The following is a 22290-nucleotide window of genomic DNA, read 5'->3' as shown; positions in this document are numbered from 1 at the left end:
CCATCTCACAGTTTGTGAGTTCAAGCCCCAGGTTGGGCTCCAAGCTGAGACTGTGGAGCCTGCTTGGGATTCTTTCCCTCTCTCTCTCTCTCTCTCTCTCTGCCTCTCCCCTGCTTGTGCTTTCTCTCTCTCTCTCTCTCTCTCAATAAATAAATAAACTTAAAAAAGAAGTTTGACTAGAGATTTAAGGAAATGTTGTAACCATAACTTTACAACCTATTGTCATGTAACTTTTGGTAAGTCATTTTACCTCTCTACATTGTAAAGCTGGGATAAATATGTGTATCAAATCTATCATTTATAAAACACAAATAATAGTGGCACTTATTCCTTAGAATTATTGTGAGGCTTTACTGCATTACACTTAGCTAGCGCTTTTAAAATGATCAATTAATTTTGTGGGGCGCCTGGGTGGCTCAGTCGGTTAAGCGGCCGACTTCGGCTCAGGTCATGATCTCGAGGTCCGTGAGTTCAAGCCCCGCGTCGGGCTCTGTGCTGACAGCTCAGAGCCTGGAGCCTGTTTCGGATTCTGTGTCTCCCTCTCTCTGACCCTCCCCTGTTCATGCCTCTGTCTCAAAAATAAATAAACGTTAAAAAAAATTTAAAAAAAATAAAAATAAAAAAATAATAAAATGATCAATTAATTTTGTATTATTATTATGATTATTTTGCATTTGTAACCATGTCTAATCCGTGGAAATATGGGATTCTAACAAGAGGGGATCCTAGGAGGCCCACGAAGAAGCCTTAAAAGGTGCATGAATTCCCCAAACTGCACAGTTTTGTAGCTTCTTTCAGATTCTTCTAGAGTTCAGTTACCTAAAGGGGTTTTGAGAGCCTGTAGTTGAAGGTAAGGAGAGGAGAGCCTGAGACCTCAGAGGGAAGCTAGTAGTGATCAGAGTTTCAGAGACTACAGTAGCCTACCTCACAAGAGACAAGAGTAAAATTTTGCATCCTCCTACTGGGGAGGAAAATTTTTCCTCTATTATTCTAGATTCTTTTGACTGATCTAGTCATCGAATTAACACAAGACAGATTAATAGGACAAAAACAAATTTAAACACATATATACCAAAGCCCCATTAGAATATAAGACCCAAGGTCAAACCAGGCAATAGAAGATTATATGCCATCCTGAGCTAAGGACTAGGATAGAGGCCTGGGCTTCCAAGGGCAAGAGGGTAATTTAAAGTACTATAAGGAGAGCAAATGGCTAGTAATTAGATGTAAGCCTTGCCATGTGGATAGGACTTTCAAATAAAAAGTTGTCTTTGGTAATAGCTCTTTTTCTGGGCCAAGCCTACTTCTTTTAGTTAAGGACTTGGCAATGGAATCTGGTGAAAAACAGATCTCAGTGACCCCTTACCCCATCAGGGTATCTGGAAAATAAAATAGTTATTCGGAAGAATGGCAAAGGAAGAGAGTTGCACAATCAGAAGGGATATTTTCTTTTCAATTAAAAAAAATGTTTATTTATTTTTGAGAGGGAGCAAGACAGAGCACGAACAGGAAAGGGGCAGAGAGAGGGGGAGACACAGAATCCAAAGCAGTCTCCAGGATCCAAGCTGTCAGCACAGAGCCCAACGCGGGGCTCGGACCCACCAGCTGTGAGATCATGACCTGAGCTGGTCAGATGCTTAACCAACTGAGCCACCCAGGTGCACCCAGAGGGATATATATATTTTTTTAACGTTTATTTATTTTTGAGACAGAGAGAGACAGAGAATGAATGGGGGAGGGTCAGAGAGAGGGAGACACAGAATCTGAAACAGGCTCCAGGCTCTGAGCTGTCAACACAGAGCCCGATGCAGGGCTTAAACTCACAGACTGCGAGATCATGACCTGAGCAGAAGTCAGACGCCCAACCGACTGAGCCACCCAGGCACCCCTAGAGGGATATTTTTATACAGACTGTGACAAAATCTGGTGAATTCTGTCTGTACCACATCGAAGTATACCTTGCTACTGGCCACGGCACTCCTGTCTGTCCATTCAGTCTTCCTCTCTTTCTTCTGGAACAGCACTGGGTAAACACCAACACACAGCTTGGATCATCTTTTTGAACATGCAGACCAACCTTTCTATTAATATATTCTTCAAGCAGAAAAATTATAATACAATTGATCATATTAAGAGGGTCTTCTTTTTCTTTTCAACATTTAGTGGTAGTTGGATGAAACAGTATTCTTCTCTTAATTTGACCTGGTGGCTCCCAAAAGTCCTTTTCAGACACTTACCTTCTTTCAGGATGAGTTACTTTCTCTGGTGGTTAACTTCACCCATTATTCATTGGTTCTTACCAGTTTCACTGTCAGAGATTTGCCTTTTCAAGTCCTGACTGTACCTTACCGAGTGATTCCAGGTGCCAAACAAGAACCCACCTCTCTGTCAGTCATAATCATCATGGTATTCATTGTCATCATCATCATAATGATAATCAAAACAATACCTAAAGAGGAGCTTTTTGGGGGTTCAGTATAGAATGGTCATTTTAAAGCCAAGATAATACATTCCCCGCCTTACACCTTCAATCGTCTCCCATCCTACTTAGAATAAAATCTGAACTCCTTAGCGTGGTGGACTGGTCAGCTGTTGGGGTTGCCAGTCTACCTTCCACTCCTTCTCTTGTCTTAACACCGTGAAGTTTCCTCATACTCTTAGTGTCTATTCCAGACGGGACTAATCCTTTCCTCAGATCTGAAGTGAGTGCTTTCTTCGGGACTGACCAGTCAGCATATTCATTCCCTTGGCCACAGTGTTAGGTTCATGGATGTGTGATCCCAGTTGGCCCAATGAGGATCAGGTATGAAAATATTGCTGCAATTCTTAGAAGATGAATACAACCTTCTGGGGTTACTAAACTTCTTAGAATATATGACTGAATTTTATATTCTCCACTAGCTGGTGACATTCTTGCCACATCTTGCTTTTCTGGAAATGAAACGAATCCAGAGAAAACAGAGACAGGAGGGAGATGGGTTGCCAATGACACTGATTTGAGCCCATTCCTGCCCACGTTTGATCCTTTTGGACACCTTGAGCCAGCTGAAATTGAGTTTTTATTATTTGCATCCATAAAAGTCCAGACTGTTCACATGGCCTGAGTGGTCTGTCCCCCGTCAACCTCTCCATCTCACGTTGTGCCACGTTCCCCCTTATTGTCTATATGACAGGTGCTGTTTCCTACCCAAGTGACCTTGTTCTTAGTTTCTCTCGAATGTTCCTCCAGATGTTCCCCACTCTCTTCTTCCCCCTTCAGATCTCAGCTGAAGTTCTGCTTTCTCAGAGATTTTCCTGACCATTCACCACAGGCCACACACTCCAACACTAGACTGTGATTCCTCTCAGGGCATGGACCACGTGTGACACGCTCAACATTGTTATCCCAGTGCATGGTCATGTGCCTGGCACACAGTACGGGCTACAGGAATATCCGGGGGCAAGTTCCTTAAATGTGCCAGACTTAAATGTGCCCTCTGCCCAGAATTCTCTTTCCTCCATTCTTTGCAAATTAACTTCTTATTTCAGTGTCACCTCGACTATCATCTTGGCAAGGCCTTCCCTGGCTCTAAAGTCTAAAATAGATCCCCTCCCTCCCCCCCACCCCCTCTATCCTCTCTAGCATGTTACTCAGTTTTGTATTCTTCATCATGCTTTCGCAGCCTGAGATTGTCTTTTTCCATTCTTCATTTATTTGGTTATTTTCTGGCCCCAAAGAGAATATAAGGTCCGTGAGAGCAGGGACCATGTTTGTCTTGTTTGAACCTTCATTCCCAGCACCCTCAGCCATGTCTGGCATGTTATAGGCTCTCAATAAATATGTATTGGCTGCCTGATTGAATGAATGAATGAATGAATGAACAAATGAAAGCCAAGCACTACAGATTGCACTCATTTGAGTGCTTCGCGTTAGTTAATCCTCATGACAACCTTGTGAATAAGCACTGCCCTATGAGCCCCATATTGCGGAGAAGAAAACTAAGTCTAAGAGAAGCAATGTCACCTGCCCAAGGTCACGTTATCAGTAATTTCAGAAGCTGGAACTCAAATTCAGATGTGCCTATTTTGCAGATGACAGTTCATCATCTCCTGCTCAAATTGTCTGTTTTTATTACTCATAATGTGACTTTGGCGATCACAGCTGGGCTCCAAGTAGAAAAATAAGATTCCTACCTCTCCCCCTCTACTCTCCCCCTTTAACCTCATCCTCTATAGGCAGAGGTGCCGGACAGCTGTGGCTCCTGCACCCTTAGGTGCATAGGGTTGGTTGGGCTTGCCCTTGGAGGGCTCACCACACGCCAGGAAGCAGGGAGGGCACATTATTTGTGGGCTTCATCTCCAAAAGAGACAGCTAAGCAGAGGCTGGCCTGGGCCGGCACTAGGACCTTTCCCCTAAACTCACTAAGCAGACTGTGACTCTTCTCAAGGGGCTTGGGGGCTCGGGGAGGGGATGGAGTGGGGGTTCTGGAGAGAATTGCAGAACTATTTTCCTAGAAGGCCAAAGTTCCTGGGGCGCCTGGGTGGCTCAGTCGGTTGGGTGTCTAACTTCGGCTCAGGTCATGATCTCACGGTCCACGAGGTTGAGCCCGGCTTCTGGCTCTGTGCTGACAGCTCAGAGCCTGGAGCCTCCTTAGGATTCTGTGTCTCCCTCTCTCTCTGACCCTCCCCCATTCATGCTCTGTCTCTCTCTGTTTCAAAAATAAATAAACATTAGAAAATAAAAAAATTAAAAAAATTAAAAAAAAAAAAGAAGGCCAGAGTTCCTGCTTTATGGATGGAAGCAATAACACGGGGTCGGGGGAGACTGGTCGCTGATCGTAAAAGAAAAATCCTCAACTTGCAGTCGATGTTGGAGGGTGGATGTTGGATGGTGAAGGGTGGGAGTGGGGTGGGTGCAGAGGGATATTATCTACATTCTCGGTGTCAGGGCTCCGCTCAGCTAAAGTAATGGTATCACACAGCAGAAAATCACTCCTCACCCCTGCCCTGCTTTGGAGAGCAGTTCAAACTCCTCCTCAGGGCAAAGACCCTCCTGAGCAACCCTGACCCCTCCTTAGTTTGGCTTCCTGCACCCCTAGGCACATACCCTGGGCCTTTGTAAATGTCACTTCTTTTCTAGGGGTTATTTCCTATTCAGCCCTCAAGGCAATTGACTAGGAGCAGCTTGAAGGCAGATAATGTCTTACTTATTTCCTTATCCTCAGGCCTGGCACAATAGTTGACTTCAGAGAGCAGTAGCGTCAGCTGAAAGGCAACCTTGCTGGAAAGCCTTCCCGGTGCCCCTAGGCTGTGCTGGATGGTTTTCAGGACCAGGGCACACAACAGCTAATGTCTGGACAGGTTAACAGAACTGAATTCTAATTCACCTGGGAGCATGCCTGATGCTGCTTTTGATCCTAGATGGCTTTAAATAATCCAAAACGGATTTTCCCAATATTTCTGTAAAGAGAGGCATGGAATAGTATATTTGTTGTGGGGTTTAAACATAAAGGAGTTAAGAGATGGAAAGTGCCTCCTTGGTCAGCATAGAAATTAGACCAGACTGACATCTCACATTCTTTTTGTCTTTTTCATAATCAGAGAGGAAGTGGGGGAAGAGGAAAATGGGGAGCTCTAACAAAAATCCTGCCTGCTCTAAATGCATCTTGTCCTTGTTCTCTTTCATACTGGTAATTCTCATTACGTCATCCATCTGTAATTAAGCACTGCTTTGTGAGGTCTCAGAAAGTTTCCTATTGCTTCTTACTTTTTAGCTTTCCGTGTCTGCCTTTGGTACCCTCGGTGTTAGCCCACCACAGGATGTCTTTGCCCCTTCAACATCCAGCGCCGTGCCTTGCACATTTCAATGAATTCTTGTTAAGGAATTATTGAATATGTTCTGAGGCAGAAAGAAGTGAACATGAAACATTTCTCTCACGGTGAGAACAAATATTTCTGTTTCAGATACGAATCAGCTAGTCAGCGCAAATTGTGCTTCTATATGCTCACCAGGTGTAGGGAAGGGCTTTGGCTGAGATTGAGAAATTCACCTCGGGAGCATAATAAAGGGGGCGGGGAACTAAAGGCTCAGAGCCTCGAGGAGGAGGCGGAGTCACCGAGAGTTTGAGTATTTTTGTCCAATCAGAAGGAGGCCGTATAAGCAGAAGGGGGAGATAAAAGGGGCGCGGGAGCTCGCGAATCCTGCCCAGTTACACCAGCCCGCCAGCAGGAACCACAGCTCCTAGGCTTAGGTGCTCCTGCCCCGCGCGAGCGGCCGATTCCGAGGCAGACTCCAGCAATGGCCTTTGCAAATCTGCGGAAAGTGCTCATCAGTGACAGCCTGGACCCTTGCTGCCGGAAGATCCTGCAAGATGGAGGGCTGCAGGTGGTGGAGAAGCAGAACCTGAGCAAAGAGGAGCTGATAGCCGAGCTGCAGGTAAGGCGAGCGGGAGAAAGACGGGGGCTTGGTGGCATCCTCTGCCGAGACCGGCCGGGGCCAGCGCGCCCCACCCCCCACTCCCCGTCCCCGGTACCAGTCAGTCTTGGGGCCTCCTGAGATTGGAGAGTGGGGGAGGGAGGAGAAGGAGAAGAAACAGCCGCGAGCTGCAGGATGCAAACTTTGCGTTCAGTTTGCAACCGCGTGTTTCGCGCTGGCTCGCTTCCCGCCGGCATTGCAAAGTGCAGGCTGCCCGGACTGGTCCTGCGGGCTGCCCGAAGGATGCCAGCGCGGCTCCCCTGAGCCTTCGCGCGCTGTGGCCCTGGCAACCTTGCGCCGCCCCCTACCCGGGCGCCGGGACACTGGGGGAAGGGGCGCCAAAGTAGCTTCGCCGCGGGGAGCCCAGGGACCGGCGATCCTTCCCGGGCCAGGTCCTGCCTCGCCCGGCAAGTACAGCCTTCCTTGGGGGGTGGCCGGGGCGTTGGCGGAGTCCCAGCCAGTCTCGTGGCCGCCGGAGAGGCTGCAGGGAAGGCGGCCCGGCTGGGGCAGCAAACGCCGTACCCGCCTTTCGTCTGATGCAAGACTGCCGCGAGTTTTCCCCGCCCCTCGGCCTCCAGAAAGCTCTCGGAGGGAAGGGGGGCGGGCGGGGGGCGCCAGAGGTCCCCGGGCCGCCCCCGCAGCTGCCGCCACGGCCCCCGGGCTCCAGGCTTTAAAGCCCATGCCCGCCTGCCTTATGGTTGGCCTTATCGCTGGTCACGAATGACCAGCCTGGGTTCGAATCCGATCCCAAACGCCCCCAGGACATTTCTGTTTCTTAGCAAATCTTTCTCAGACATGTATCAGTTTGCCGTGCTGCACAGTTAGCGCAATCTGCTTCAAGTCTTCCTCTGCCTTGGTCCGGTGAGGTTTGGTGACCTCGTGCAACCTTAGGGCACTTACTTTGTGAGCTCTTCACTAGTTCCGCTCCCCCCCCCCCGCCCCGTCCGCGCCCCACTGTATTCTCTCCCACCCCCAACTCCCACAGCCCAGCAGTGCCGCCTCCTACCAACCTCGCTCAACCCCGGCGCACATCCACCCCCTCCATTTTCTCCTCGGAGGGCCCCTTGAAGCAAACCACAGAGGCGGCAGCAGTTGCTTTCGCTGTGCCGGAACCACATGTCCTGGAAGCTGCCTGTGCTCCCTGTCTGCCCTCGTATCTGCGTGTCCCTCTCCGTCCGCCCCAGCCCTGCACCGCCACGGTGGTGTATCTGGGTATCCAGACCCCGTCTTGTTCTTAGAGAAGTGTCTGCCTGGTCCCTGCCTTCAAGAGGTGTGTGGACTAGTTAGGGAGCCTGGCCATCACTCCCGAGAGTATTGACCAGATGACACAGTACTTGAGTGCCAAGTGAGACCACCCGGCAACCTACCTTCTGCCTGTTCTGCTGCTGCAAAAGTGGAGACAAGGGGGCTGATCGGTCTGAATGGGGGTGGGGGACAAGGGCTCAGGACCAGATCCAAGGTAGGGCCGGATGGGAGGCAGGCACCTCAGCTTGTCTCCTTCTCTTTTGTATGGGTGCTGTCAGTGGCCTTGACTTGGCAGTGGCCAGAAGGTAGTGCTGTGGCCTCTAGACCAGCTTCTGACCCTCCCCTCCTCCAGAGCACCAGGTTGGGAAGAGTGGCCTCCCTTGGGCTTTGCAGCTTTCCTGTGGAAATTAGAAGTCCTAATTTCTAGGATTTCCAGGGAGGGACAGGGTGCGGGGATACAGGCAGAACTGAGCAGAATCCAGGCCTCACCAGTACTGGAGAGGTTCCATGAAGTTGAGAAGTTGGCTGGGTGGGTTGCTGGAGTCTGGAGCTACAACTTGGAAGGACATCTTAAAGGCACTGACAGATCCTGGCAGGAGAGGAGGGGTGTTTTGTCAGCTACTGGGCGGCATCTGTCTTGCTGGGCTGTTGGAGCCCCCCAAGCCTTCGTGACTGTCTTTGTAAAACATTCACTTCAGAACATCAATTAGTCGATCTAGGCAGCCCCCTGGAGGGGCCTCGTATCCACAGTGTCTTTTTTACTCTGGGTGGAGAGGGATCTGTGTTAGTGCCTCCTGCCCTCTCCCATTTAAATCTTCTTAATGCGGAGGGAAGCTGGAGCGCATTGCTGGCCCAGGCCTGGCCTCTGTACCCACTCTTTGCTGTTCAGGGCAGGCACAGTTTGCTCTCACTGGCTCCGTGGTGAGAAAGTACAATGACCCCTGAGAATGGTGCTTTTCAGACTCAAAGCAGATCCCCGCACGCTGTGGGTAGCGGGTAGCTGGTTTTGTGGGTCATGATTAGCATTTTAAAAAAACAAAGTAAGTAGCAGGGAGGAGGGCAGATAGGCTGAGTATTATGTCATGAAATTTGTTTCAATGATGTGGGCACTTGTGCCTATGTGGTTAGTGAGCGTAAAATCACAACTTAAATAGATATTTCTTACTGTAAGTCTTAGTCAAAACAGTTTGGAAAACACTGTCTTGGACTAATAAACTTAGTGATACATAGATTTTTCTTCTGCTCTATTGAATAGCAGTGCCGGTCAGAAACCACTAAATCACATGCTAGTAGTAACGCATTTAACTTACTGAGCACATTTACATCTTTATCTCAGAATTTTAAGAAAAATAAGGGGAAAAACTTCCATGCAAGATTCCATCCTTTGAAAGGCTCCGTTAAAATAGCAAGTTCCCAGCCTTTGCACAGGGATGTAATTTGCAACAGTTAAGGTAGCCATGTACTTAATCAGGATGGCACACATTGTGCTAAACAGCATCTCCCTGCATTCTCTGTAGCTGGGGAACATGACCTGGAGAGTTCCGCTTCCCTCGAGATTTAAGTCAGAGGCACCAGCAATGCTAGCTAGCATCACCCTCAAGGCCAAACCTGTCCTCTTTGGGAAAGGAAGCAGGTTTGAACTTGAGAAACGTGAACAGCTTTCCACTGCTGAGTTAGCATAGTTTTGTCCGGAACAGCTATAAATCCAGCAGAACACTGGCTGTTTTCCAGCTCTAAGGCAGCTGCAGAGAGCATTAGACGGCAGACAGAGTGGGTGCAGCATTGAGAGGTGCCAAAATGGACTGCAGGACACCGGAGAAGAAAGTTGTAGTCACAGCAAACTGCACGGAGGACGTGGGCGGATTGACACGGGGCTGCGGTTTGCCTAAGTAGAGGAGCCGGCAGCTTGGACCCAGGTCTTGGAGGGTTGACCTGTGACCTGAGGAGGGGATGGTACCTAGAAGTGCAGGGGTTTTGAGGGGTCACCAGGAAGCTCTCAAGAAATATGTGCTGATTGGGGTGCCGAGGTAGTGCAGTTGGTTAAGCATCCGACTCTGGCTCAGGTCATGATCTCCTCATGGCTTGTGGGTTCGAGCCCTGCATCGAGCTCCGTGCTGACAGCCCATAGCCTGGAGCCTGCTTCCGATTCTGTATCTCCCTCTCTCTCTGCCCCTCCCCCGTTCATGCTCTGTCTCTCTCTGTCTCAAAAATAAATAAACATTAAAAAAAATTTTTTTTAAATAAATAAATACATAAATAAACATTAAAAAAAAGAAAGATTTGTAAGAAGCCTTTATTATTTTTGGTGTTGAGTCTTTGTTCTGCTATACACGGTGCAAAGAGTTTTTCTGCATGTTAACGCATCACTTTCCTTTAACTTTGTTTAGGGGATTTTTTCCATAAGAAATTTACATTTAAAAGATGGTAGAGCCTGAGCCTCTTGATCTTGATCTCTGGGGTCCTGGGGTTTAGAGCTTACTTTAAAAAAAAAAAAAAAAAAAAAAAAGGAAGGATGAAAGAAAGGAAGAAATTTACATTTGAAAAGTTATCAAATTTGTCAGTGTTTTCTTTTATGGTTTCTGGGATTTGGGCCTTGCTTATGAAGTTTCCCCATCCTGAGATCATAAAACTATCTCCTTACATTTTCTTCTAATGCTTATCTGCTTTTATTTATTTATTTATTTATTTATTTATTATTTTTTTAATGTTTACTTATTTTTGAGTGGGGGGTGGGGAGGGACAGAGAGAGAGAGGGAGACACAGAATCCAAAGCAGGCTCCAGGCTCTGAACCGTCAGCACAGAGCCCGATGCCAGGCTGGGACTCCTGAACCGTGAGATCATGACCTCAGCTGGAGTCAAACTCTTAACCGACTGAGCCACCTAGGCGCCCCCTAATGCTTATCTTTAAAAAAATTCTTTAATTCTTCTGGATTTTTAAAAATCTATAGTGAGATAGAAATTTATTTTTTTTTTTCTAAATTTACCTCATACCATGTATCACATAGCTCTTCCTATCCCCATCAGTTTGAATACTACCTTTATCATTTTCTCAATTCCCAGACAGACACAGATCTGTTTGTCTATTCCAGGCACACATGGCTCTGTTTGCCAGGTACCCATTTGGTTCTGTTGAGCAATTTGTCAGTTTCTGAACATTTTCATCCTGGTTCTCTCCTAACTTATCCTTTCTTTCTTTTTTTTTTTTAATTTTTTTTTTAAAGTTTATTAGTTTATTTTCGAGAGAGAGAGGAAAGAGAGAATCCCAAGCAGGCTCCATACTGTCAGCACAGAGCCCAATCGTGACTCAAACTCACAGACTGTGAGATCATGACCTGAGTGGAAACCAAAGGTTGGACGCTTAACCAACTGAGCCACCCAGGCACCCCTTGACTTATTCTTATGCTCACAGAACTCTTGAATGCTGTTGTATAGGTCTTCTGCCTCCTTATCACAGACAGGAGAAGGAATTTCCAGTGGTGGATTTTTAAAAAAAAAATTTTTAATGTTTATTTATTTTTGAGAGAGACAAAAGTGTGAGCTGGAGAGGTGCAGAGAGGGAGACACAGAATCTGAATGAAGCAGGCTCCAGGCTCTGAGCTGCCAGCACAGAGCTCTATGTGGGGCTCGAACTCACGGACCGCGAGATCATGACCTGAGCTGAAGTCGGATGCTCAACCGACTGAGCCACACAAGCACCCCTACAGTGGTGCATTTTTGATCATGTGACATGTTTGAATTATTTAGGGAAGGAAGGTGGTGGTGGGGAGAATGGTGAGGGTAGGTTTCCATGGCCTCTCAAATCACTGAATTCATTTATTCAATGGAGTATTCCAGCTATCAAAATAATAAGGTATTTTAAAAAGTAAGTTATCAGCTATTAAAATAACCTGCTTTAGAGATGTAACATATAGATGAAGAGACCAAATTGCAGGTCGGACCGAGAACACCTGACTGTAAAACAGATGATACAAAAATAGGAGGAGGGAGTGATGTTAAATCCAGGGTTGTTGGCAAAGGTTTCATGGAAGAGAAGTTCGCTGTACCTGGAAAAGTTGGTAGTGGGTGGCCAGGCATGGGGATCCTTTGCTTTGGAGCCAAGAGCAGTGGACTTGAATGTGGGACAGTCAGCAGTGTCCTCATGTGCCCAGGCATTGGCTCATGTCCAACGAGGCTGCTTTATAGGGAGGAATTTCAAGCACCCTCGAGATTCTCCCTGGCATTGGCCAGTGTTGGCAGTGAGCCCAGATGGGGTGGTTCCTGTTCGGTTCCTCTAACTTTTCCGTGTGCATGTGCCTTGTACGTTCCGAGGTCACAGCATACACGCGTAATGGTGAGTTTTGGCATGTCTGTCACTGTGAGCTCCTTGAGGGGTGGGACTATGACTTACTCCTCTTGTGTTGACGGAGTCTAGCATAATGCCGGCTACATACCTACCAGGCACCCCATAGGTGGAAAGAAGGCATGAAAAGGGCAGGAAGAGGGGACACGGGCATCCTGAATTTTGTCAGGCTTCTGTTTCTCATCTGTGAAATGCATTTGGACCAGAGGCTGGTCACGTGTTCCTTGGAGTCTCACATTTTGAGGTTCTATTTCAGAACTGTGGACGTGAAAGGGCTCTCTGTGGTCAGGCACAGCCCCCCCCACCAGGGAGCATGCATGAGGCATAAGCACCTCCCAAGGAATAATTTTACAACTGACCAGTCATTCCAGTGCTTAGAAGACCCCCGTGCGGAGCCCAGGGAGCCGGATACAGTGGCCTTTCTCTGTCCTCCCAGTGTGTGTGGTGGGCAGGGAAGGGAGAAGGTTCTCATGGCTTCCAGGTGAGAGCTCTGCCGGGGGAAATGGCGGAGCGGCTTATATCAGTGGGGTCAGATCAGACGTGGGGCGTCTGCTCTGTCCCTCTTACTTTACAGGTGAAGACCAGGGGTGGGGGAGGTGGCTTAGCACCGTGACCCGCCTTAACTTTGGCAGACCTGGAACTGGAGCCCCAGCCTCCCGATCCCCAGCTTCCTGCTTTTGCAACAGCACCAACAGCACTTGCCTCCTCAGCAGCCCCGGATAGCCAGTTTGGGGCAGAGCAGGCCCCCATGCACCTGGCCCATTTCCTGGGGACTCTCACTGAGTGTTTGGGCAACAGTATCCTTATTCAGAGAACATATCACAGGATTCTGGAAGAGCCCAAGAAAGCTTGTCTTGAGGTCTAACTTAGCACAAGTAAAGTGGCTTCAATGCATCCAGAAAGTATGCATACTTTTTAGTCTAAAACGGCTTGTGTTTCTCAACAGCTATAGACTGGTTGAACTGTTCTCCCTTCGTCCTCTTACTTTGGTCTCTATTTTAGGAAATGTCTTTCTTTCAACAGTTTGTCTTTTCCTCACTTTTTAGTCGCTCAGCCAGCCAGCACTCACTGAGTGCTTCGCATGTGCCAGTCATAGGGGCTTACAAAGTAGACTTGGTCCCACCTCTCCATTCAGCAGCAGTGTCCCACAGAAGAGGTCATGTCTGTTGAGCGGGGCAGTGTCCGATGGAGGAGGTCATGTCCGTTGAGTGGGGCCAGAGAGCGTGCCAGGTGCGATACCTATCCTCGCTCATTTCCTCATGCACTGGAGGAGGCCAGATCTCAAATTCTGAGCTCTTAGGGGAGGGAGCCGGGACTTGACTCCAGGCCTGACTAACGGCGGACCCTTCCTTACTCTGAATATATCCAAAGTCAGCTGGCAGGCAAGAACTCCCACTTTGGGCAAAGAGGTGCTAGGAGGTCTGGAAGACCGACTGTGGACCCAGATGTTTCTTCTGCCTCAGGATTGTGAAGGCCTCATCGTCCGCTCAGCCACCAAGGTGACTGCTGATGTCATCAACGCAGCAGAGAGGCTCCAGGTGGTGGGCAGGGCCGGCACGGGTGTGGACAACGTCGACCTGGAGGCTGCCACCAGGAAGGGCGTTCTGGTCATGAAGTAAGTCGAGGAGCCCAGGAAAGCATGTGGAGGCTCACCACGAGCGGGGAGGGGAAAACTTCAAGAAGGCCAGGGCAGAGTAGGAGGCTTTCAAGAGGATGGCTGGTCCAGGCTGAGCCCAGACAGGTGGTCCGTGCTCACAGCATAGTGGTGCCCCAGGTTTTTGACCAGGAGGCTCTCTTTGTAATCGCAAATCACTTCCCAAGCCCACCCCACAGATGTTTGAGCAGCAGTCTGGTTCAGGAAATGGAAGAATGTTAGTGCATCTGTCTGCATTCCCTACTCCAGCGTTGCCCCTTCCCCTCCACTGCATCTGGGGTCAGGTTTTCCTGGGCTCTGCTTGGCCGAGCACAGCCTTTGCTTGTTGAGTGACTATATTCTTTCCCTTCCTCACCTCCCTTCACCCTTCTGCAGGCAGGAGCCCAGCTGCCCTTTCACACTCCAGGGCCAACAGGAAAGGGGTCCTGATAGAGCTGTTTTTGCAGAAACTCAGAGCAGAGGTCACGACTGCGTGCCAGGGCTAGGCCACACTTGCCTCTGGCTCCCGTCTGGCACTTAGACGGTGTGGCAAGGTTATTCTAGCCCACTTCTTTGTTCTCCAGCCTCTTCCCTTCCCTTGGGACGCTGTGTCCTCAAAATCTTGCCCTCCCTTCCCTCCGATTCCTCCTATAGCGGAGGGGTTAATTGGTCATAACCCATCCTATGTTCTTGCCCTGGACACAGAGGCAGTGCCCCCAGTCCTGCCCCTCCTCTAGCATCCCAGTCTAGCCTTTTTGATAGGTGGAAAGACAGGCTCTGAGAATCCTTTTATCTTGACCTTTTTTTTTTTTTTTTTTGTAGGATTGGTAGGATCTCTTAATTTTTTTCCTCCTTGTAACTTTCATTTCCAGAGATGGAAAGATCCAATAAAAGAAAAAGGAGGCTAAACATGTGTGTTACACTTGATCTTAGCCAGAAGGCCAAGAAGCAGTGAATATGTGTTTTTGTTTTGTTTTGTTTTGTTTTTAACATTTATTTATTTTTGAGACAGAGAGAGACAGAGCATGAACAGGGGAGGGTCAGAGAGGGGGAGACACAGAATCTGAAACAGGCTCCAGGCTCTGAGCTGTCAGCACAGAGCCCGACGCGGGGCTCGAACTCACGGACCGCGAGATCATGACCCGAGCTGAAGTCGGCCGCTTAACCGACTGAGCCACCCAGGCGCCCCTATATGTGTTTTAATAAACTATTCCAAAAACAAAAAACAAAAAACAAACAAAAAAAAAACCCACAAAAAAAAACAAAGAGACTTTGAGAAAAGAAAAATACCTGTGTGAGTTTCAGCTCTATTCTCCTGTCTATGAAATGGGCAGAGTCAGCATTGCTGTGTGTGTGAAGGTGTGAGGAAGCTTTCTCACTTCAGAACTTGTTGAGAGATAGGAGGAGAAGTCAGTCAGGTGGAGGTAAAAATACTAGCTTTGTGATTGGTAGAAGCCAGGCTGGGCAACTCGATGAAGGTGTGTGGCCAGTGGGCTGACCTGAATCTGATGGACTTGCTCACCCATCTCGGGCGCAGCCCCGGTAAGACAGATGACACAGAACAGCGGGAATCTGGGCCTCCTGTAGGCAAGTAGTTCCTGAAAGGAGAGCAAAGAAAAGGACTGAGCCACATCTATATCTTCCCATCGAGTGAGACACTTCTCTGCCTGCAGAGAAGCGAGTTTGAGTCAAGAGGCCAGCTATGTTTCTCTAATGGACGTCCCTCTGCATGAAAATACAGAGTCAGGGCAAGGGGGTTGTCTTCTAGCCTTGGGATTAGGGGAGGGGTCCATCGGAGAACCCAGGGGGGAGGCATGGGGCTGGAGGTTGTAAGAGCGGGTGAGGTGAGAGGGCGGGAGCGCCAGCACACCGCACTCAAGGCTTTCCGTCGGGACAGGAGTGGGGATATGGGGTCTGGACCTACTGAAGTCCCCTCTCTCCTTTGCTCTTCAGCACCCCCAATGGGAACAGCCTCAGTGCTGCGGAGCTCACCTGTGGGATGATCATGTGCCTGGCCAGGTAAGTCCCTGACTCCTGAGCGGAGCCAGTCTCTCTGGTGTGTCAGTTGTTATGACCTCCCCAAACAAAGTGACCCGGAAACGCTTGGTGACACGCAGACTGCTAAAAATGCGTCAAGGCCATTAGTCCTTTACGGAACGCTCCTTCGTCGTTTCCTGCTGTCTATGCCACCCTCTGGCTTTTCGAACTCTAAGCCTCAAAAATAAGGTTTCTGCTCCCTGGAATATCCTTCCCGATTATCTCTTTTTTTTCCCCAAGTCATTCCATTACTTTATTTTTATCACACTCGTTATTAAAAATTCAACTAGGGGCGCTTGGGTGGCTCAGTCAGGTAAGCCTCCAACTTTGGCTCAGGTCATGATCTCACGGTTTGGGGGTTCGAGCCCCGCGTCGGGCTCTGTGCTGACAGCTCAGAGGCGGGAGCCTGCTTCAGATTCTGTGTCTCCCTCTCTCTCTGCCCCGCCCCCACTCACACACACACTCTCTCTCTCTCTCTTTCAAAAATAAATAAACATTAAACAAAAAAAAATTTTTTTTTAATTTAACTTCACATAGATGTAAAATAGAAGAAATGCTCAACATTTTTATTTACTTGGGAACATTTTTGAGTGAACTAATGCCAAAATGTAACAGCCTCCACGCCTCAGGGACTTCTCATAACACCACAGGTTCCCAAACTTTGTTGCACATTGATATCATCTGAGATGATAATACTAATGCCTGGCTTGCACCCCCAAAATTCTGATTTAATTGGCATGGGTGAGACTTGGCATAGGGATTTTTTAAATAAACTCTTTTTTTTTTTAAGTTTATTTCTCTATTTTGAGAGAGAGAGAGGTGTAGGGGCAGAGAGAGGGAGAGAGAATCCCAAGCAAACTCCATGCTGTCATGACCTGAGACTTGATCCCATGACCTGTGTGATCATGACCTGAACTGAAATCAAGAGTCAGAACGCTTAACTGACTGGACCACCCAGGTGCCCCAATAAACTTTCTATTTTCAGAGTTTTAGATACACAGAAAAGTTGTAAAGATAGTAGAGTTCCCATATACTTCATACTCAGCCTCCCCTACTATTAATACCTTACATTAGTATGGTGGATTGGTCATAACCAATTTGCCAATATTGAAATATTGATACATCTTTTTTAATGATAAGGCTGAGATTTAAATTTTTTTAAATATTTTTTTAATGTTTTTATTTATTTTTGAGACAGAGAGAGACAGAGCATGAGCAGGGGAGGGGCAGAGAGAGAGGGAGACACAGAATCTGAAGCAGGCTCCAGGCTCTGAGCTGTCAGCACAGAGCCCGACACGGGGCTCGAACTCACAGACTGTGAGATCATGACCTTAGCCAAAGTTGGACGCTTAACTGACTGAGCCACCCAGGTGCCCCTAAACATTTTTTTCACGTTTATTTATTTTTGAGAGAGAGCACAGGGGAGAGGCAGAGAGAGAGAGAAAGAGACAGAATCTGAAGGACACTCCAGGCTCCGAGCTGTCAGTACAGGGCCTGACACGGGGCTCGAACTCATGAACCCCGAGATCATGATCTGAGGCAGAGTCAAACGCTTAACTGACTGAGCCACCCAGGTGCCTCTGACACACAATTTTTAACTAGTCTTCTCCATCATCTTTCTCTGGATAACTCTTATTCTCAAGATGAAGCAGGAGTGTTAATTCATCTAGGAAGCTCTCTCTGGATCTCCCAGCTAGGCTGTGTCCCTCACTGATTCCCCTGGCCTTCAGGACTTCACTCTGTCACTGTCCTTACAGCTCTTTATTGTAACAGAATGGAGCAAAGCCGCTCTGGGATCCCTATACTTACCTGTGGATTCTTAACACAAGAGAACTCAAATGGTCACATGTCTTGCTCTTCCAGCAGGAATTCTGGGAGTGCAGGCCTCTTCAGTAGAGGGGACGGCCTAGGAACTCATGGATATGGTGCACATAATGTGTTCGGTAGTAAAATGATGGTATTGAGCACTGCTGTTGAATAGGCACTTCTGTGGTCAGTGGGGAGGACAAGGAGCCAGTGGACAGGTCAGAAAGTTCACTGGGTCCCTTCTCACACCCTTAGATCCTTAAACCAGGGAGACCTAGGCAGACAGGGCTCTTTACTCCTCTACTCGGGCCTGAGGCTTCTAGGGCTGAGAAATTAACTCTCTCTCCCTCTCAAACCTGTTCTCCCTCCTGGGTCAGGGTCTGGAGGAGTGACCTTTGTTCTAACTCTTCCCCTACCAGAGCGCTTAGGTATTCACTGATACTCATGGCCAGTGAAGAGGAAAGACTGGAGAAAAGAGTCTGGATGGGGTCCCTGAGCTGGCCGTCTACAGCTTCCAGAACCTTGGGGCTGGGTGTATTTCCCCCTGGACAACTGTAGTAGCCTAATGTCCTGGTTTCCCTCGTGCAGTTAAATTCAGCGGTGTTTTTGTTTTTTGAATGAGGGACTTCTCTATCAGCTTTCTATCTAATTAATTCTCTTACTCTTCTCTGGAGGTGGAAAGAAAGGCTTGGGAGCCAGGAATCATTTTTCTCCTGTTCCAGGACCCAACTAAAGTAGAAGGATTTCAAGGAAGTGAAATTTCCAACCTCTCATCCAACAACCTCACTCATCAAAGATACGTCAAAACTAAGAAATGAGCACCCTGTGGGACGCCTGGGTGGCTCAGTCGGTTGAGCGTCCAACTTCGGCTCAGGTGATGATCTCCCATTTTGTGAGTTTGAGCCTGGCATTGGGCTCACTGCTGTCAGCACAGAGCCTGCTTCGGATCTTCTGTCCCCCTCTCTCTCTGCCTTTCTGAAAGGAAGAAAGAAGGGAAGGGAAGGGGGAAAGAAAGAAAAGAAAAGAAGAAAGAAAGAAAGAAAGAAAGAAAGAAAGAAAGAAAGAAAAGGAAGTAAGGAAGGAAAGAAAGGAATGAAAGGAAAAGAAATGAAAGGAAGGAAAGAAAGAAAGGAAGGAAAGGAAGAAAAGAAAGGAAAGAGAAAGACAGGGAAGGAAGGAAAGAAAGGAAAGGAAAGAAAGGAAGGAAAGGAAGGAAGGAAAGAAGGAAAGAAGGAAGGAAGGAAGGAAGATGGCTAGTCTCTCATACCTTCTTGTGTGTCTGGTCAGACTGCTTTTCCAGCAGGGTAGCGACAGCACAGTGGGAGCCGTGGATGTGAGGTTGAGAGCGTTGGGCAGTGTGGGTGGAGACAGGGCCTGAATGGGCCTCACAGTGGGGGACTTTGAACAGATGGCAGGAGTTCCTGAGGTTCAGGAGAACAGTGACACAGAAAGAAACAGAGGGGAATGCAACCTCTCCCCCGCTTTACCTTCTCCTTTTGTGAGTCAGGAGGCTACCATTTGGTTCTCGGGAGACCCCTTGCCCCCATCACGGTCCTCCCCAGACTGGTCCTGTGAGGACCCCGAAGCCTGAGGAGGACTCATGAGCGCCTGGGTATAGCAGCTAGAGGGGCTTGGGAGTGTCTTGTGCCCCATGGTGCCACATGCACCTGTCTTAGATGGTACTGTGGGCTCAGGAGGGCAGAGAGGAGGAAATAGCAGGGCTCGGGGGTAGCAGTGAGCCAGACCTGAGAGGAGGCCGTGGGCTCTGTCTCACTAGGTTAGAGCATGTTATCAGGCTAGCTTTGCTGAGAAGCAAGCACTTCCTCAAGGCAAGTCATTGTCCTTGGGACATTCCTGAAATGAGGACCCACTACTGAGGCCTGATGGGTCTGATGGGAGCTTCTCCCCGTGAAGCGTGTTACTTGAGCTTTGTGAGCTTACCCGTGACGTCACGGGGGCACAGATGCCCCCCTCAACCGGCCCTCAGATGGAAGTGTGTCGGCCAATGTGTAGACCACGAAGTGTATTTTTTATAAGAATTCAGTGAGATGGAGATACATGAACAGCATGTTGGAATCTCTCTGTTTACACACTCGTGCTTGTGTGGGTGTGCACATGCACACACACACACACCGCCCTGAGTTTTGTGACTGGCGGGAAAGACTGCATTTAAATACTTTGGAGTTTAACTGTGAGGGTGATGTCCTCCTTGGCTTTGAGTCAATTCAGCTACTTCCAATGGGTGATGCCTGCTCAGGGTGTTTAGTCCCCGCCTTGTCTCTCTCCATGCAGATGTTGTGAGCATTACAGGTGCTAAGATGTGTCTAAGCATTGTGAGCATTACAGGTGCTAAGATGTGTCTAAGCATTTTTTTAAATTTATTTTTTTATTTTGAGAGAGAGAGCGAGAGCACTCTTGCATGGCGGCAGTGGCGGCGGCGGGGGGGGGGGGGGGGGGGGGGGAGGGACAGAAAGAGAAGGAGAGAGAGAATCCCAAGCAGGCTCCGTGCTGTTAGCTTGGAGCCCGATGTAGGGCTCGAACCCACAAATCGTGAGATCATGACCTGAGCCAAAACCAAGAGTCAGATGCTTAACCAACTGAGCCACCCAGGTGCCCCTTGTCTATGCATTTCTTATGGAGTGTCTAAAATAAAGAAGGTACTCCTTAAACATTTTTTTAATTTTTATTTATTTTTGAGAGAGAGACAGAGTGTGTGTGGGGAAGGGGCAGAGAGAGAGGGAGACACAGAATCCGAAGCAAGGCTCCAGGCACTGGGTTGTCCTCGTAGAGCCTGACGTTGGGCTCGAACTCATGAACTGTGAGATCATGACCTGAGCTGAAGTTGGATGTTTAACTGACTGAGCCACCCAGCACCCCACTCCTTAAACATTTTAAACATCGTTTCCTGTCTCCCTTTTGCACTTCCAGAGAAGCCTAGATGACATAATCTTACCCTCTCACCTCTGACTCTGCCCTAACTTCCTTTGTCCCCTCCAGAAAACAGGTGGAGACTCAGACCTTTGTTTTAACCAATAGGAGGAAATAGGCTGGGTGTTGGGGTAGGAGTTGGTATGCACCATGGCACCCACCCGTCCTAGGGTAGCCTGAGACTGCTGCGGCTTAAGAAACTGTAAGGAAGAATTAAATAACCAGCTGTCTGTTGATACAGTAGAAAATGCAGGTGGCAGCCTTTGATGGAAAAACAAAATGAAAATCCTTGAACTTCCTTAATGAACCTGATGTCTTCAGAGTCGCTCAATACCCCATTCGTTATCCCTGGGAACCCTGGAGGATTGGCTCTGACTTCTTACATGCCTAGAGTCACTTGGTGGTTGAGGTGGAATCAGAACCTTGACCCGGAGTCCTGGCTGGAGACAGAAATCCCAGGGCTCCCCTGTCAGGCCTCGCTGGGCGGTTTCCCTCTGCTCCACTCCCTTGACCCCCCTCGGTGTCTCTGTACCTGAGCTCCAGACCCAGACTGAGCCTGGCCCCCAGGGGAATGACTGTCAGAGGCGGCCGGTCAGACCTCAAGCCCTGCCTCCTGCGTGGGCCCCAGCTGAGCCTGTGTCTGTCCTTGCAGGCAGATTCCCCAGGCCACGGCTTCCATGAAGGACGGCAAATGGGAACGGAAGAAGGTGAGTAGCTGGTCTTGCCCCGCCCCGCCTGGCTCGGTGCCTGGGGTCCACTCTGCTGCTCACTTTGGCTTCCTTGCTTTTTGCTTGTTTGCTTGCAGTTCATGGGAACAGAGCTAAATGGAAAGATCCTGGGAATTCTTGGCCTGGGCAGGATTGGAAGAGAGGTGGCCACCCGAATGCAGTCCTTTGGGATGAAGGTAAGAGGCTGGCAAACCCCTTGGACGTGGGGCTCTCTGTAGCAGTTTCGGGAAAGGCAGCCTTGCTCGAGAGAAGGTAAAGGTTTTTTCCTAGGAGGCTCTGACCCTCCGGTAGAGCCCCTGACTAAGTAGGCAGTGTAGCCGGGGAGGGGAGGAACGTTGGCCTGCCATTCTGGATACCTGACCTCAAAATCTGGGAATAACTTGGTGCAGGCCACTCAGCTCTAGGGGGAATAATTGCCCTGAGTCCCGTGGAGCAGAGGGGTCTAGTGTCCTGCCCTTTTCCTCCCCTGCCACGAGGGCTCGTTGTTTTGCCGTGTCTGTTCCCTGTGATAATTTAGAAAAACAGGAGCAAATTTGGAGCCTTCTAGCAAAGCAGCTGTCCATCCACTGGCTGGCTCCACTCCATAGTGCAGAAGAGACAGCAACGTGCTTCCGTGTACGCCGTGATACGATGTTAAAGCCTGCGGTGGCTGAGGCACGACATATTTCTCAGAACTCTTCCCTGACCCCCGTCTCCCTCCAGGACCTGCTTTATCCCACTCTGGGAACTCAGTGGTTCTGGCTGAGCGAGGGGCTGTCATTAAGAGCAGTGCCACCCCCTGAGGCCGGTCTGGGAGGCCTCGCAAAGGGGGAGGCTGCTTAGCCACACATAGGAGAGCACCTGCAGGGGCCAGGGACCAGGCAGCTGGGAGTGCTAGCTGACGTCTCCTTACTCACCGGGGCTGTCGGGGGATCGTGTGTTCGAACTGCAGCCAGGAAGGCTTTCGTTAAACATAAAGGAAAACAGTTTTGACAAGCAGATCATTTCTAGAAAAATTTTCATAGACCTGCTATGGCATTCTCCCTTTCTCCTCTTCTTCCTCCCTTTCTTGTGTCCTTCCCCCCACCTCCCCACTTCACAGAGTTAGAAGGAACCTTATAGATTAACCCTTACTTTTAT

At 48.8% G+C, this 22290-nt stretch overlaps 1 protein-coding gene across 1 annotated transcript in view; it reads left to right on the top strand.

The window, feature by feature from the left end:
- The first annotated feature begins 6169 nt into the window (after positions 1-6169).
- Positions 6170-22290, top strand: part of PHGDH (phosphoglycerate dehydrogenase) — a 32491-nt gene continuing 16370 nt past the window's right edge. Inside the window, exons 1-5 of the mRNA XM_049616477.1 lie at positions 6170-6415; positions 13503-13654; positions 15626-15691; positions 21096-21150; positions 21249-21347. Of these exons, the coding sequence (XP_049472434.1) occupies positions 6278-6415; positions 13503-13654; positions 15626-15691; positions 21096-21150; positions 21249-21347 (510 nt within the window). The 5' untranslated portion in view covers positions 6170-6277. The remainder of the gene's footprint in view (positions 6416-13502; positions 13655-15625; positions 15692-21095; positions 21151-21248; positions 21348-22290) is intronic.

Source organism: Panthera uncia, assembly GCF_023721935.1.
Source record: "Panthera uncia isolate 11264 chromosome C1 unlocalized genomic scaffold, Puncia_PCG_1.0 HiC_scaffold_4, whole genome shotgun sequence".
Taxonomy (NCBI): Eukaryota; Metazoa; Chordata; class Mammalia; order Carnivora; family Felidae; genus Panthera; species Panthera uncia.
This window is presented reverse-complemented; position numbering and strand designations above follow the sequence as displayed.